The sequence below is a fragment of the Coregonus lavaretus genome (genome assembly GCF_964263955.1).
Source record: "Coregonus lavaretus genome assembly, contig: HAP1_SCAFFOLD_517, whole genome shotgun sequence".
In the NCBI taxonomy this organism is placed as follows: domain Eukaryota; kingdom Metazoa; phylum Chordata; class Actinopteri; order Salmoniformes; family Salmonidae; genus Coregonus; species Coregonus lavaretus.
The window spans coordinates 135,318-152,899 of NW_028158141.1; the positions used below are offsets into that span (position 1 = coordinate 135,318).

General features: G+C 49.2%; 1 protein-coding gene across 1 annotated transcript in view; it reads left to right on the forward strand.

Annotated features, from left to right (window-relative positions):
- The window catches only part of LOC311124375 (eukaryotic translation initiation factor 2-alpha kinase 3-like), a 92,129-nt gene that overhangs the window by 42,805 nt on the left and 31,742 nt on the right, over window positions 1–17,582 (forward strand). The window contains 7 exon segments of the mRNA XM_084198536.1: window positions 2,201–2,331; window positions 2,542–2,836; window positions 6,204–6,375; window positions 10,183–10,311; window positions 10,590–10,712; window positions 14,353–14,582; window positions 14,860–14,972. Of these exon segments, the coding sequence (XP_084054662.1) occupies window positions 2,201–2,331; window positions 2,542–2,836; window positions 6,204–6,375; window positions 10,183–10,311; window positions 10,590–10,712; window positions 14,353–14,582; window positions 14,860–14,972 (1,193 nt within the window).

The following is a 17,582-nucleotide window of genomic DNA, read 5'->3' on the forward strand; positions in this document are numbered from 1 at the left end:
AAACTCATTCTGATTGGCTGGGCATGGCTCCCCAGTGGGTGGGCCTATGGCCTCCCAGGCCCACCCATGGCTCCGCCCCTGCTGATTGGCTCCGCCCCTGCCCAGTCATGTGAAATCCCTAGATTAGGGCTTAATGAATGTATTTCAATTGACTGATTTCCTTATATGAAATGAAACTGAGTAAAATCATTGAAATTGGTGCATGTTGCATTTTCTATTTTTGTTCAGTGTACAATGCAAGTGTCTTTTTAAAGGCTGCATCCTGTATTTTTGACTCAGAAATTATACTGTGCAAGGTGGGCTATCATAGCCAGCTAGTCCAAAAGCTCGGCTATCATTGATGGATATTGTGCTAGCTAGTGACGTTAGCAGAACAGCTTGCTACAGTGCAGGAATATACTGTGGAATATGGATTTCACTATGGACATTGGCAGCATCATTTGGTAGGTCTCACAACTAGCTGGGTTTTAACAGGACTGTTAGCAACACTACATGTCTGTAACTAACTCTTTCAGAACAGACACCTAGCTAGTTAGCTACATTTGAATACTCCTTTTTCTAGCCCATATAGCAGGCTAGCCTCTCCTATGTTTGGCACATCTGAAGTCCCTCCCTGAAAACCGTTCCATGCATAGTGGACATGATCTGCCTGCAAAAGTCACTTTATTATTGTGGGCATTACAATGCAGTTAGCTAGCTTACTAACCTTGTTTGCTGTTAGCTAGCTTGCTCGTACATTTTACATTTTTACGTCATTTAGCAGACGCTCTTATCCAGAGCGACTTACAGTTAGTGAATACATATATATATACATATATATATATATATATATATTTTTATACTGGCCCCCCGTGGGAATCGAACCCACAACCCTGGCGTTGCAAACGCCATGCTCTATCAACTGAGCTACATCCCTGCCGGCCATTCCCTCCCCTACCCTGGACGACGCTGGGCCAATTGTGCGCCGCCCCATGGGTCTCCCGGTCGCGGCCGGCTGCGACAGAGCCTGGATTCGAACCAGGATCTCTAGTGGCACAGTTAGCACTGCGATGCAGCGCCTTAGACCACTGCGCCACTCAGGAGACTCGTACGATCTGATGTCAAAACTTCTGTAATGATCCCCACAGCTAGACCTGACTAGACCACTGAATGAACACCAGTGGGTTTTTGACTGGACTATACAGTCTTATTTGATGCTATCTACCTGCTTTGTTGTTGTGTACGTCATGCATTTAGCTAGCTGACTAATGTTGGGTGACAGTAACCCACAGCTGGATGAGCAGAGTCTGGATCAGGAAACAGGACGCTCTACTATGACGTTGTTTCAATATCGCTGCGGCCACATCTCTCTAAGCTTGTGCGAATCGCTTGAAAAAAGTCAAATATTATGTTCTAAAAGCATTTTCATAACATCAACAAGGTTACCTAACATCGACATGTAAAACAATGTTGTAGGTTGATTTGAGCATTTCAGTTCCACTTTAAACAGGAAATCTGTGTCCTCTCTCTCCCTCCCTCCTCTCCTCTCCCCTCTCCTCTTGTCCTCTCTCTCTCTCTCTCTCTCTCCCTCCTTTCTCTCCTGTCTCCTCTTGTCCTCTCTCTCTCTCTCTCTCTCTCCCTCCTTTCTCTCCTGTCTCCTCTTGTCCTCTCTCTCTCGCTCTCTCTCTCTCTCTCTCTCCCTCCTTTGTCTCCTCTTGTCCTCTCTCTCTCTCTCTCTCTCTCTCTCTCTCTCTCTCTCTCTCTCTCTCTCTCTCTCTCTCTCTCTCTCTCTCTCTCTCTCCCTCCTTTCTCTCCCTCCTTTCTCTCCTGTCTCCTCTTGTCCTCTCTCTCTCGCTCTCTCTCTCTCTCTCCCTCCTTTGTCTCCTCTTGTCCTCTCTCTCTCTCTCTCTCTCTCTCTCTCTCTCTCTCTCTCTCTCTCTCTCTCTCTCTCTCTCTCCCTCCTTTCTCTCCCTCCTTTCTCTCCTGTCTCCTCTTGTCCTCTCTCTCTCGCTCTCTCTCTCTCTCTCCCTCCTTTGTCTCCTCTTGTCTCTCTCTCTCTCTCTCTCTCTCTCTCTCTCTCTCTCTCTCTCTCTCTCTCTCTCTCTCTCTCTCTCTCTCTCTCTCTCTCTCTCTCTCTCTCTCTCTCCCTCCTTTCTCTCCCTCCTTTCTCTCCTGTCTCCTCTTGTCCTCTCTCCCTCTCTCCCTCCCTTCTCTGTCCTAGCTGAGATATATCTGCTCAGCAGTGGGCTGTAGCCGCTGGGGGGAGGAGGAGACAGAGTCTGAGGATGTGTTGCTGCTGCAGAGAACCCAGAAGACCGTCAGGGCCGTCCGACCACGCTCCGGCTTGGAGAAGTGAGTCTCAACTATCTCAAACCCCATACACCTGACTATCCTACCCGTACCATCTTTAAAACAACAAGCCCAATATGTCCTGTTCTATATTCACCTTATATCACTAGTTGTTATTTACGTAGTTATTTACGTAATTAGTGGTATTCTAGCTAACAGTGTTCTGATGTTCTCTCTCTCGATGGAGCTGTAACATTCTGGTTCTCTTTCTAGGTGGAACTTCAGCGTGGGGAACTTCGAGCTGAAGTTTGTTCCCGACAAACAGCTGACCAGCAACTTCCTGGAGGGAGAGATGGCGAACGGCGAGGCCATGTGGAAGGAGGAGCAGAGGAGCAGCGGGCAGAAAGTTATCATGGAGGAGGCCACAGACAACCACAGACACACGACAACAGACACGCACACTGACACATCTGGGACACCTGACCTGGTCATCAAGGTGTCCGTTCCTGACTGGAAGGTGATAGCCTTCAGCACCCAGCCTGGAGGACAGATGGTCTGGGAACAGCAGGTAATTATACATCTATAACACCTATTAACAGTCCTGGAGGACAGGTGGTCTGGGAACAACAGGTAATTATACATCTATAACACCTATTAACAGTCCTGGAGGACAGCTGGTCTGGGACCAGCAGGTAATTATACATCTATAACACCTATTAACAGTCCTGGGGGACAGCTGGTCTGGGACCAGCAGGTAATTATACATCTATAACACCTATTAACAGTCCTGGGGGACAGATGGTCTGGGACCAGCAGGTAATTATACATCTATAACACCTATTAACAGTCCTGGAGGACAGCTGGTCTGGGACCAGCAGGTAATTATACATCTATAACACCTATTAACAGTCCTGGAGGACAGCTGGTCTGGGACCAGCAGGTAATTATACATCTATAACACCTATTAACAGTCCTGGAGGACAGCTGGTCTGGGACCAGCAGGTAATTATACATCTATAACACCTATTAACAGTCCTGGAGGACAGCTGGTCTGGGACCAGCAGGTAATTATACATCTATAACACCTATTAACAGTCCTGGAGGACAGCTGGTCTGGGACCAGCAGGTAATTATACATCTATAACACCTATTAACAGTCCTGGAGGACAGCTGGTCTGGGACCAGCAGGTACGGAGACTGTGACGCTTAATTAGCTCAGCTGGTAGAGCATGGAGCTTGTAACGCCAGGGTAGTGGGTTCGATCCCCGGGACCACCCATACGTAAAAATGTATGCACACATGACTGTAAGTCGCTTTGGATAAAAGCGTCTGCTAAATGGCATATTATTATTATATTATTACTCTTTAAAGGCCCAGTGCGGTCAAAAATGTGGTTTTCCAGTGTTTTATATACATTTCCACATGAATGATGATAATGCCCTTTTAGTGTAAGAGTTGTGTGAAAAGACCACCAGAAATGTCAGCTTGTTTTGGTGGGATGGAGTTTTGGCCTGCATGGTGACATCACCAGGCGGTAAATGAGTTAATAGGCCAATAAGGAAGAGTTCCAAACCTCTCTGCCAATAACAGCTCGTTTTCAGTTTCCCCCTCCCCACTCAGTACTAGCAAAATTCTTGCTTGAGAAATTGCTCTTTGCTAAGAAGCTATTTTTGTTTATTTTTGACCATTTTAATTTAAAACAATCACAGTAAGTTACTTAATTGTTACCCAGAAATGATTTGATATTGAAATAAAAAATGGCTGCATTGGACCTATATCACTAGAACTGCCTGACCTTTCAGCCTATCAGTACCCGCTAGAGAACGCTGCCGGGCGTCCCTTTCAGCCTATCAGTACCCGCTAGAGAACGCTGCCGGGGCATCCCTTTCAGCCTATCAGTACCCGCTAGAGAACGCTGCCGGGGCATCCCTTTCAGCCTATCAGTACCCGCTAGAGAACGCTGCCGGGCATCCCTTTCAGCCTATCAGTACCCGCTAGAGAACGCTGCCGGGGCGTCCCTTTCAGCCTATCAGTACCCGCTAGAGAACGCTGCCGGGCGTCCCTTTCAGCCTATCAGTACCCGCTAGAGAACGCTGCCGGGCGTCCCTTTCAGCCTATCAGTACCCGCTAGAGAACGCTGCCGGGCGTCCCTTTCAGCCTATCAGTACCCGCTAGAGAACGCTGCCGGGCGTCCCTTTCAGCCTATCAGTACCCGCTAGAGAACGCTGCCGGGCGTCCCTTTCAGCCTATCAGTACCCGCTAGAGAACGCTGCCGGGGCGTCCCTTTCAGCCTATCAGTACCCGCTAGAGAACGCTGCCGGGGCGTCCCTTTCAGCCTATCAGTACCCGCTAGAGAACGCTGCCGGGGCGTCCCTTTCAGCCTATCAGTACCCGCTAGAGAACGCTGCCGGGCGTCCCTTTCAGCCTATCAGTACCCGCTAGAGAACGCTGCCGGGCGTCCCTTTCAGCCTATCAGTACCCGCTAGAGAACGCTGCCGGGGCGTCCCTTTCAGCCTATCAGTACCCGCTAGAGAACGCTGCCGGGGCGTCCCTTTCAGCCTATCAGTACCCGCTAGAGAACGCTGCTGGGGCGTCCCTTTCAGCCTATCAGTACCCGCTAGAGAACGCTGCCGGGGCGTCCCTTTCAGCCTATCAGTACCCGCTAGAGAACGCTGCCGGGGCATCCCTTTCAGCCTATCAGTACCCGCTAGAGAACGCTGCCGGGGCATCCCTTTCAGCCTATCAGTACCCGCTAGAGAACGCTGCCGGGCGTCCCTTTCAGCCTATCAGTACCCGCTAGAGAACGCTGCCGGGGCGTCCCTTTCAGCCTATCAGTACCCGCTAGAGAACGCTGCCGGGCGTCCCTTTCAGCCTATCAGTACCCGCTAGAGAACGCTGCCGGGGCGTCCCTTTCAGCCTATCAGTACCCGCTAGAGAACGCTGCCGGGGCATCCCTTTCAGCCTATCAGTACCCGCTAGAGAACGCTGCCGGGCGTCCCTTTCAGCCTATCAGTACCCGCTAGAGAACGCTGCCGGGCGTCCCTTTCAGCCTATCAGTACCCGCTAGAGAACGCTGCCGGGGCGTCCCTTTCAGCCTATCAGTACCCGCTAGAGAACGCTGCCGGGGCGTCCCTTTCAGCCTATCAGTACCCGCTAGAGAACGCTGCCGGGCATCCCTTTCAGCCTATCAGTACCCGCTAGAGAACGCTGCCGGGCATCCCTTTCAGCCTATCAGTACCCGCTAGAGAACGCTGCCGGGGCGTCCCTTTCAGCCTATCAGTACCCGCTAGAGAACGCTGCCGGGCATCCCTTTCAGCCTATCAGTACCCGCTAGAGAACGCTGCCGGGGCGTCCCTTTCAGCCTATCAGTACCCGCTAGAGAACGCTGCTGGGCGTCCCTTTCAGCCTATCAGTACCCGCTAGAGAACGCTGCCGAGCGTTACATCGACCTCTTCATCATTCCGTTAGGCCTAATTTACAGGAAATTCGAATGTGAAGTAACTTGCACAATTATCGCCCGTTCATCCATGTGTCGTTCACTCAGTGGTCAGGCATCGTTTGCTTCGCTGGATAGAGTTAAGGATGTTTTGCATTATTCTAAAGGCCACTGCAGCATGTAGCATGTTTTCGTTTGCCTCTACGATACCTTTGATTAGTAATAGAGTTATAGCAATTGTAAGAAGATTCAGGGAGGACATGGCACATTCTAAAATATATTTACATAATCAAACGTCAGTGGCTGTTGGCCTATGGCGGTTCTAGTGTTAGAGTTAACCTGACCTATACTTTTCCAACCTAGCCTGATCCCAGATCTGTTTGTTCTGTCTTGAGAACTCCTATGGTCATTGTCAAGACAGCACAAACAGATCTCTGACCAGATCTCCAACCTCTCTATTCAGTGTTCAGCCTAGTATTGACACATGTTTCCCCTGTAGTTCTGCACGCCCATCGCCTCTGCCTGGTTGGTTGGCGGGGGGAAGGTGACGGCCATCAGCCTGTTTGATGACACGCCCTACAGCAGTCGTGCTGACGCGGAGGAGCAGGAAGAGGAGGATGAGGACATTATGGAGGCTGCTCGGGAAGCTACGGAGTCCAGCGTATACCTGGGTAGGTAAACCCTGACCTCTGACCTCTAAACCCTGACTCTAACGCACGGACACCATAGCCTACACATTCACAATGGAGGAGGTGGAGCTACGGAGTCCTGCATATACCTGGGTAACCAAACATATGATAGTTAACAGACACCAGACACTGTACTGTCAGTCACTATGGGGGCGCTGTTTCATTGATCTGTACCTAGACAGCTTGCTATCTGCTGGCAGACTCACCAGACGGTCCTCAGGGGATTGACTTTCTCACACAGCTGGAATGTGTGTATTGATGTGTCTGACTGTGTTAGTGTCAGTGCTAACCCTCTCCCCAGGTCCTGTGGTTGTTAGTGTCAGTGCTAACCCTCTCCCCAGGTCCTGTGGTTGGTTGTCAGTGCTAACCCTCTCCCCAGGTCCTGTGGTTGTTAGTGTCAGTGCTAACCCTCTCCCCCAGGTCCCTCTCCCCCAGGTCCCTCTCCCCCAGGTCCCTCTTCCCCAGGTCCCTCTCCCCAGGTCCCTCTCCCCAGGTCCCTCTCCCCAGGTCCTGTGGTTGGTTGGTAGTGCTAACCCTCTCCCCAGGTCCCTCTCCCCAGGTCCCTCTCCCCAGGTCCCTCTCCCCAGGTCCCTCTCCCCAGGTCCCTCTCCCCAGGTCCTGTGGTTGGTTGGTAGTGCTAACCCTCTCCCCAGGTCCTGTGGTTGGTTGGTAGTGCTAACCCTCTCCCCAGGTCCTGTGGTTGGTTGGTAGTGCTAACCCTCTCCCCAGGTCCTGTGGTTGGTTGGTAGTGCTAACCCTCTCCCCAGGTCCTGTGGTTGGTTGGTAGTGCTAACCCTCTCCCCAGGTCCTGTGGTTGGTTGGTAGTGCTAACCCTCTCCCCAGGTCCTGTGGTTGGTTGGTAGTGCTAACCCTCTCCCCAGGTCCTGTGGTTGGTTGGTAGTGCTAACCCTCTCCCCAGGTCCTGTGGTTGGTTGGTAGTGCTAACCCTCTCCCCCAGGTCCTGTGGTTGGTTGTCAGTGCTAACCCTCTCCCCAGGTCCTGTGGTTGGTTGTCAGTGCTAACCCTCTCCCCAGGTCCTGTGGTTGTTAGTGTCAGTGCTAACCCTCTCCCCCAGGTCCTGTGGTTGGTTGGTAGTGCTAACCCTCTCCCCAGGTCCTGTGGTTGGTTGTTAGTGTCAGTGCTAACCCTCTCCCCAGGTCCTGTGGTTGTTAGTGTCAGTGCTAACCCTCTCCCCAGGTCCTGTGGTTGTTAGTGTCAGTGCTAACCCTCTCCCCCAGGTCCTGTGGTTGGTTGGTAGTGCTAACCCTCTCCCCAGGTCCTGTGGTTGGTTGGTAGTGCTAACCCTCTCCCCAGGTCCTGTGGTTGGTTGGTAGTGCTAACCCTCTCCCCAGGTCCTGTGGTTGTTAGTGTCAGTGCTAACCCTCTCCCCCAGGTCCTGTGGTTGGTTGGTAGTGCTAACCCTCTCCCCAGGTCCTGTGGTTGGTTGGTAGTGCTAACCCTCTCCCCAGGTCCTGTGGTTGGTTGGTAGTGCTAACCCTCTCCCCAGGTCCTGTGGTTGTTAGTGTCAGTGCTAACCCTCTCCCCCAGGTCCTGTGGTTGGTTGGTAGTGCTAACCCTCTCCCCAGGTCCTGTGGTTGTTAGTGTCAGTGCTAACCCTCTCCCCAGGTCCTGTGGTTGGTTGGTAGTGCTAACCCTCTCCCCAGGTCCTGTGGTTGGTTGTCAGTGCTAACCCTCTCCCCCAGGTCCTGTGGTTGGTTGTCAGTGCTAACCCTCTCCCCAGGTCCTGTGGTTGGTTGTTAGTGCTAACCCTCTCCCCAGGTCCTGTGGTTGTTAGTGTCAGTGCTAACCCTCTCCCCAGGTCCTGTGGTTGGTTGTCAGTGCTAACCCTCTCCCCAGGTCCTGTGGTTGGTTGTTAGTGCTAACCCTCTCCCCCAGGTCCTGTGGTTGGTTGTTAGTGCTAACCCTCTCCCCAGGTCCTGTGGTTGTTAGTGTCAGTGCTAACCCTCTCCCCAGGTCCTGTGGTTGGTTGGTAGTGCTAACCCTCTCCCCCAGGTCCTGTGGTTGGTTGTCAGTGCTAACCCTCTCCCCAGGTCCTGTGGTTGTTAGTGTCAGTGCTAACCCTCTCCCCAGGTCCTGTGGTTGGTTGGTAGTGCTAACCCTCTCCCCCAGGTCCTGTGGTTGGTTGGTAGTGCTAACCCTCTCCCCAGGTCCTGTGGTTGGTTGGTAGTGCTAACCCTCTCCCCCAGGTCCTGTGGTTGGTTGTCAGTGCTAACCCTCTCCCCAGGTCCTGTGGTTGGTTGTTAGTGTCAGTGCTAACCCTCTCCCCAGGTCCTGTGGTTGGTTGTCAGTGCTAACCCTCTCCCCAGGTCCTGTGGTTGTTAGTGTCAGTGCTAACCCTCTCCCCAGGTCCTGTGGTTGGTTGGTAGTGCTAACCCTCTCCCCAGGTCCTGTGGTTGGTTGGTAGTGCTAACCCTCTCCCCAGGTCCTGTGGTTGGTTGGTAGTGCTAACCCTCTCCCCCAGGTCCTGTGGTTGGTTGTCAGTGCTAACCCTCTCCCCAGGTCCTGTGGTTGGTTGTCAGTGCTAACCCTCTCCCCAGGTCCTGTGGTTGGTTGTTAGTGCTAACCCTCTCCCCAGGTCCTGTGGTTGTTAGTGTCAGTGCTAACCCTCTCCCCAGGTCCTGTGGTTGGTTGTCAGTGCTAACCCTCTCCCCAGGTCCTGTGGTTGGTTGGTAGTGCTAACCCTCTCCCCAGGTCCTGTGGTTGGTTGGTAGTGCTAACCCTCTCCCCCAGGTCCTGTGGTTGGTTGTCAGTGCTAACCCTCTCCCCAGGTCCTGTGGTTGGTTGGTAGTGCTAACCCTCTCCCCAGGTCCTGTGGTTGTTAGTGTCAGTGCTAACCCTCTCCCCAGGTCCTGTGGTTGGTTGGTAGTGCTAACCCTCTCCCCAGGTCCTGTGGTTGGTTGTCAGTGCTAACCCTCTCCCCCAGGTCCTGTGGTTGGTTGGTAGTGCTAACCCTCTCCCCAGGCCTGTGGTTGGTTGGTAGTGCTAACCCTCTCCCCAGGTCCTGTGGTTGGTTGGTAGTGCTAACCCTCTCCCCAGGTCCTGTGGTTGGTTGGTAGTGCTAACCCTCTCCCCAGGTCCTGTGGTTGGTTGTTAGTGTCAGTGCTAACCCTCTCCCCAGGTCCTGTGGTTGGTTGTTAGTGTCAGTGCTAACCCTCTCCCCAGGTCCTGTGGTTGGTTGTTAGTGTCAGTGCTAAGCCTCTCCCCAGGTCCTGTGGTTGGTTGTTAGTGTCAGTGCTAAGCCTCTCCCCAGGTCCTGTGGTTGGTTGTTAGTGTCAGTGCTAACCCTCTCCCCAGGTCCTGTGGTTGGTTGTTAGTGCTAACCCTCTCCCCAGGTCCTGTGGTTGGTTGGTAGTGCTAACCCTCTCCCCAGGTCCTGTGGTTGTTAGTGTCAGTGCTAACCCTCTCCCCAGGTCCTGTGGTTGGTTGTTAGTGCTAACCCTCTCCCCAGGTCCTGTGGTTGGTTGTCAGTGCTAACCCTCTCCCCAGGTCCTGTGGTTGGTTGTCAGTGCTAACCCTCTCCCCAGGTCCTGTGGTTGGTTGTCAGTGCTAACCCTCTCCCCAGGTCCTGTGGTTGGTTGGTAGTGCTAACCCTCTCCCCAGGTCCTGTGGTTGTTAGTGTCAGTGCTAACCCTCTCCCCCAGGTCCTGTGGTTGGTTGTTAGTGTCAGTGCCTACCCTCTCCCCTCCCAGATATGTACCAGGGTCAGCTGTACCTGCAGTAGGGTGTGTGTTATCCGTAATAACTCTCTCCCTTTCGTGTGTTTTCCAGGTATGTATCAGGGTCAGCTGTACCTGCAGTCATCCGTCAAGATCTCAGAAAAGTTCCCATCTAAAGGCCTAAACGGGCCTGGCCCAGACCCGGACACCATCCCTACTATCAGATGGAAACCCCTCATACGTACGTACTTCTATGAGTATATTGGCACCAGAACTTTAATGACTGAGATATCCACACTCCATCCATGTTCCCTTAAATAGATTAATAGGTCATCTACCTGGAGTGATATCCAGCGTGCTATCTGGAGCGATATCCAGCGTGCTACCAGGAGCGATATCCAGCGTGCTACCAGGAGCGATATCCAGCGTGCTATCTGGCGCGGTAACAAGCGTGCTATCTGGCGCGGTAACAAGCGTGCTATCTGTAATTAGTTTTAATGCAGTATCTCTTTAATGCAGATTCTCCATCTCGGACGCCTGTGCTGGTTGGTTCTGATGAGTTTGACAAGTGTCTGAACAACGACAAGTTCTCTCATGAAGAATACAGCAACGGAGCTCTGTCTGTCCTGCAGTACCCGTATGGTAAGAACCTACTGTTATAACCTGTTATAACCTGTTATAACCTCATATTATACTGTCTGTCCTGCAGTACCCATATGGTAAGAACCTACTGTTATAACCTGTTATAACCTCATATTATACTGTCTGTCCTGCAGTACCCATATGGTAAGAACCTACTGTTATAACCTGTTATAACCTGTTATAACCTCATATTATACTGTCTGTCCTGCATTACCCATATGGTAAGAACCTACTGCTGCTAAGCTTCCCAGTAAAGCAATAAAAACAAGTAAGCATCCCAAAAGAAAAGTGCTCAAAATAGCCCACGTTAACATATGTAGCTTAAGAAACAAGGTTCATGAAATCAATAATTTGCCAGTAACAGATGACATTCATATTCTGACTATCTCTGAAACTCACTTAGACAATACCTTTTGATGATACAGTGGTAGCAATACAAGGTTATAAGATCTACAGAAAATATAGAAATGCCAATGGTGGAGGTGTTGCTGTTTATATTCAGAACCACATTCCTGTGAAGATTAGAGAGGATCTCATGTTAAATACTGTTGAAGTAATATGGCTACAGGTTCATCTGCCTCACCTAAAGCCCATTCTGGTGGGAAGCTGCTATAGACCACCAAGTGCTAACAGTCAGTATCTGGATAACATGTGAAATGCTTGATAATGTATGTGATATCAACAGAGAGGGTTATTTTCTGGGTGATTTTAAATATTGACTGGCTTTCATCAAGCTGCCCACTCAAGAGAAAGCTTCAAACTGTAACTAGTGCCTGGAACCTGGTTCAGGTTATCAGTCAACATACCAGGGTAGTTACAAACAGTACAGGAATTAAATCATCAACATGTATTGATCATATCTTTACTAATGCTGCAGAGATTTGTTTGAAAGCAGTATCCAAATCCATCGGATATAGTGATCACAATATAGTAGCCATATCTAGGAAAACCATAGTTCCAAAGGCTGGGCCTAATATTGTGTATAAGAGGTCTTACAATAAGTTTTGTAGTGATTCCTATGTTGTTGATGTAAAGAATATTTGTTGGTCCGTGGTGTGTAATGAGGAGCAAACAGACACTTGACACATTTATGAAATTGCTTATTCCAGTTACTAATAAGCATTCAACCAATAAGAAAATGACTGTAAAAACTGTTAAATCCACGTGGATTGTTGAGGAATTTAAAAATTGTGTGGTTGAGAGGGATGAGGCAAAAGGAATGGCAAATAAGTCTGGCTGTACATTTATTTGTATTTTTCTGTCTGGCTGTACAACTGATTTGGCAAACATATTGCAAATTGAGAAACCATGTGACTAAACTGAATAAAAAGAAACAAGGATAAATGACATAAAGAATGATAGTAAAAAGCTTTGGAGCACCTTAAATGAAATTTTGGGAAAAAAGGCAAACTCAGCTCCATCATTCATTGAATCAGATGGCTTCATTCATCACAAAACCAACTGATATTTCCAACAACTTTAATAATTTTTCCATTGGCAAGATTAGCAAACTTCGGCATGACATGCCAGCAACAATTTCTGACACTACACATCCAAGTATATCTGACCAAATTATGAAAGACAAGAATTGTAATTTTGAATTCCGTAAAGTGAGTGTGGAAGAGGTGAACAAATTATTGTTGTCTATTAACAATGACAAGCCACCGGGGTCTGACAACTTGGATGGAAAATTGCTAAGGATAATAGCGGACGATATTGCCACTCCTATTTGCCATATCTTAAATTTAAGCCTACTAGAAAGTGTGTGCCCTCAGGCCTGGAGGGAAGCAAAAGTCATTCTGCTACCTAAGAATAGTAAAGCCCCCTTAACTGGCTCAAATAGCCGACCAATCAGCCTGTTACTAACCCTTAGTAAACGATTAGGAAAAATTGTGTTTGACCAGATACAATGCTATTTTACTGTAAACAAATTGACAACAAACTTTCAGCATGCTTATAGAAAAGGACATTCAACAAGCACAGTACTTACACAAATGACTGATGATTGGCTGAGAGAAATTGATGATAAAAAGATTGTGGGGGCTGTTTTGTTAGACTTCAGTGCGGCTTTTGACATTATCGATCATAGTCTGCTGCTGGAAAAACATATGTGTTTTGGCTTTACACCCCCTGCTATATTGTGGATAAAGAGTTACCTGTCTAACAGAACACAGAGGGTGTTCTTTAATGGAAGCCTCTCCAACATAATCCAGGTAGAATCAGGAATTCCCCAGGGCAGCTGTCTAGGCCCATTTCTTTTTTCCATCTTTACTAACGACATGCCACTGGCTTTGAGAAAAGCCAGTGTGTCTATGTATGTGGATGACTCAACACTATACACGTCAGCTAATACAGCAACTGAAATGACTGCAACACTTAACAAAGAGTTGCAGTTAGTTTCGGAATGGGTGGCAAGGAATAAGTTAGTCCTGAATTTTTCCAAAACTAAAAGCATTGTATTTGGGTCACCTAAACCTCAACGACATCTCGTAATGAATAATGTGGAAATTGAGCAAGTTGAGGTGACTAAACTGCTTGGAGTAACCCTGGATTGTAAACTGTCATGGTCAAAACATATTGATACAACAGTAGCTAAGATGGGGAGAAGTCTGTCCATAATAAAGCGCTGCTCTGCCTTCTTAACAACACTATCAACAAGGCAGGTCCTACAGGCCCTAGTTTTGTCGCACCTGGACTACTGTTCAGTAGTGTGGTCAGGCAGGAACTAATGGGGATCCATAATAAACCCCAGGAAGAGTAGCTGCTGCCTTGGCAGGAACTAATAGGGATCCATAATAAACCCCAGGAAGGGTAGCTGCTGCCTTGGCAGGAACTAACAGGGATCCATAATAAACCCCAGGAAGAGTAGCTGCTGCCTTGGCAGGAACTAATAGGGATCCATAATAAACCCCAGGAAGAGTAGCTGCTGCCTTGGCAGGAACTAATGGGGATCCATAATAAACCCCAGGAAGAGTAGCTGCTGCCTTGGCAGGAACTAATGGCGATCCATAATAAACCCCAGGAAGAGTAGCTGCTGCCTTGGCAGGAACTAATGGGGATCCATAATAAACCCCAGGAAGAGTAGCTGCTGCCTTGGCAGGAACTAATGGGGATCCATAATAAACCCCAGGAAGAGTAGCTGCTGCCTTGGCAGGAACTAATGGGGATCCATAATAAACCCCAGGAAGAGTAGCTGCTGCCTTGGCAGGAACTAATGGGGATCCATAATAAACCCCAGGAAGAGTAGCTGCTGCCTTGGCAGGAACTAATGGGGATCCATAATAAACCCCAGGAAGAGTAGCTGCTGCCTTGGCAGGAACTAATGGGGATCCATAATAAACCCCAGGAAGAGTGCCGCTGCCTTGGCAGGAACTAATGGCGATCCATAATAAACCCCAGGAAGAGTAGCTGCTGCCTTGGCAGGAACTAATGGGGATCCATAATAAATACAAATACAAAAATACAAATAACCTTTTATAACCTCCTATTATACTGTCTTTGTTTAACCAGTATAAAATCATAACCACCTCTTGTTGTTTTACCATGGTGTTAAAAATGACATGGAAATTCATTGTTGTTTTGTTGGTTATAATAGTACAAGTTGTTGATTGATTGACGGGTTCCTCTCTCCGTTCCCCAGACAACGGGTACTACTTCCCATACAGTAAGCGTTACCGTGGGCGACGTGGCGTGGCGGAGGTGTCTCTGCTGAAGGGTGGTGGTGCGGCGGAGAAGAAGAGGAGGAAGGATCCGGTGCTGTTACTGCCCTGGTGGAAAGAGATTCTAGGGACCATGGTCTTCTGTATCGCTGCTACCACCTACATAGTCAGGAAGTTTTTCCACCCCCCCGCCCCTGTGGCATATATACGGGTGAGACCACATAGCCAACCACACATCATCTTCACATGTCAGCCACATACAGTAGATTTAGTTTGTATTCTTGATTAGTGGACACTGTAGCAAAATGTTTTGCAATGGACAATTTCAAGTAGGTCCTCCCTCTTTCAGTTTGTCTTCTTCTGTTTGGTATCTACGACCCAGTACATAGAGGGGATGTGGAATTGTGTTTAGAAGTATATTTTGTTTACTGAATTTGTTTCTGGATCAATGTTCATTAATAATCCTGTCTCTATCCTGATCTCCGTAGCAACGCAAGGAGTCGGAGACTCAGTGTCAGACCGACAGCAAGTATGACCTTGAGGTGGCCGAACCCAAAGAGATAGTTGTCATGGAGACCCGCTCAAGTGAATATGTGTCCAGGTATTGTACGGCGTTAATATTAAAACAGACCTGACAACTGATTCACTAAGGCTACGTCCCAAATGCCACCCTACTTATACTGTATAGTAGCTGATAGCCCCCCCCCCCAGTATTCATACTGTATAGTAGCTGATAGCCCCCCAGTATTCATACTGTATAGTAGCTGATAGCCCCCCCCCAGTATTCATACTGTATAGTAGCTGATAGCCCCCCCCCAGTATTCATACTGTATAGTAGCTGATAGCCCCCCCCCCCAGTATTCATACTGTATAGTAGCTGATAGCCCCCCCCCCCCAGTATTCATACTGTATAGTAGCTGATAGCCCCCCCCCCAGTATTCATACTGTATAGTAGCTGATAGCCCCCCCACCCAGTATTCATACTGTATAGTAGCTGATAGCCCCCCCAGTATTCATACTGTATAGTAGCTGATAGCCCCCCCCAGTATTCATACTGTATAGTAGCTGATAGCCCCCCAGTATTCATACTGTATAGTAGCTGATAGCCCCCCCCCCCAGTATTCATACTGTATAGTAGCTGATAGCCCCCCCCAGTATTCATACTGTATAGTAGCTGATAGCCCCCCAGTATTCATACTGTATAGTAGCTGATAGCCCCCCCCCAGTATTCATACTGTATAGTAGCTGATAGCCCCCCCCCAGTATTCATACTGTATAGTAGCTGATAGCCCCCCAGTATTCATACTGTATAGTAGCTGATAGCCCCCCCCCCAGTATTCATACTGTATAGTAGCTGATAGCCCCCCAGTATTCATACTGTATAGTAGCTGATAGCCCCCCCCCCCCAGTATTCATACTGTATAGTAGCTGATAGCCCCCCCCCCAGTATTCATACTGTATAGTAGCTGATAGCCCCCCCCCAGTATTCATACTGTATAGTAGCTGATAGCCCCCCAGTATTCATACTGTATAGTAGCTGATAGCCCCCCCTCCCAGTATTCATACTGTATAGTAGCTGATAGCCCCCCCCCAGTATTCATACTGTATAGTAGCTGATAGCCCCCCAGTATTCATACTGTATAGTAGCTGATAGCCCCCCAGTATTCATACTGTATAGTAGCTGATAGCCCCCCCCCCAGTATTCATACTGTATAGTAGCTGATAGCCCCCCCCCCAGTATTCATACTGTATAGTAGCTGATAGCCCCCCCCCCAGTATTCATACTGTATAGTAGCTGATAGCCCCCCCCCAGTATTCATACTGTATAGTAGCTGATAGCCCCCCCCCAGTATTCATACTGTATAGTAGCTGATAGCCCCCCCCCCAGTATTCATACTGTATAGTAGCTGATAGCCCCCCCCAGTATTCATACTGTATAGTAGCTGATAGCCCCCCCCCCCAGTATTCATACTGTATAGTAGCTGATAGCCCCCCCCCAGTATTCATACTGTATAGTAGCTGATAGCCCCCCCCAGTATTCATACTGTATAGTAGCTGATAGCCCCCCCCCCAGTATTCATACTGTATAGTAGCTGATAGCCCCCCAGTATTCATACTGTATAGTAGCTGATAGCCCCCCCCCCCCGTATTCATACTGTATAGTAGCTGATAGCCCCCCCCCCAGTATTCATACTGTATAGTAGCTGATAGCCCCCCCCCAGTATTCATACTGTATAGTAGCTGATAGCCCCCCCCCCAGTATTCATACTGTATAGTAGCTGATAGCCCCCCCCCCCCCCCAGTATTCATACTGTATAGTAGCTGATAGCCCCCCCCCAGTATTCATACTGTATAGTAGCTGATAGCCCCCCCCCCCAGTATTCATACTGTATAGTAGCTGATAGCCCCCCCCAGTATTCATACTGTATAGTAGCTGATAGCCCCCCCCAGTATTCATACTGTATAGTAGCTGATAGCCCCCCCCCCCAGTATTCATACTGTATAGTAGCTGATAGCCCCCCCCCCCAGTATTCATACTGTATAGTAGCTGATAGCCCCCCCCCAGTATTCATACTGTATAGTAGCTGATAGCCCCCCCCCTCCCAGTATTCATACTGTATAGTAGCTGATAGCCCCCCCCCCTCCCAGTATTCATACTGTATAGTAGCTGATAGCCCCCCCCCCAGTATTCATACTGTATAGTAGCTGATAGCCCCCCCCTCCCAGTATTCATACTGTATAGTAGCTGATAGCCCCCCCCCCAGTATTCATACTGTATAGTAGCTGATAGCCCCCCCCCTCCCAGTATTCATACTGTATAGTAGCTGATAGCCCCCCCCCCCCAGTATTCATACTGTATAGTAGCTGATAGCCCCCCCCTCCCAGTATTCATACTGTATAGTAGCTGATAGCCCCCCCCCTCCCAGTATTCATACTGTATAGTAGCTGATAGCCCCCCCCCTCCCAGTATTCATACTGTATAGTAGCTGATAGCCCCCCCCTCCCAGTATTCATACTGTATAGTAGCTGATAGCCCCCCCCCCTAGTATTCATACTGTATAGTAGCTGATAGCCCCCCCCTCCCAGTATTCATAGTGTATAGTAGCTGATAGCCCCCCCCCCCAGTATTCATAGTATATAGTAGCTGATAGCCCCCCCCAGTATTCATACTGTATAGTAGCTGATAACCCCCCCAGTATTCATACTGTAT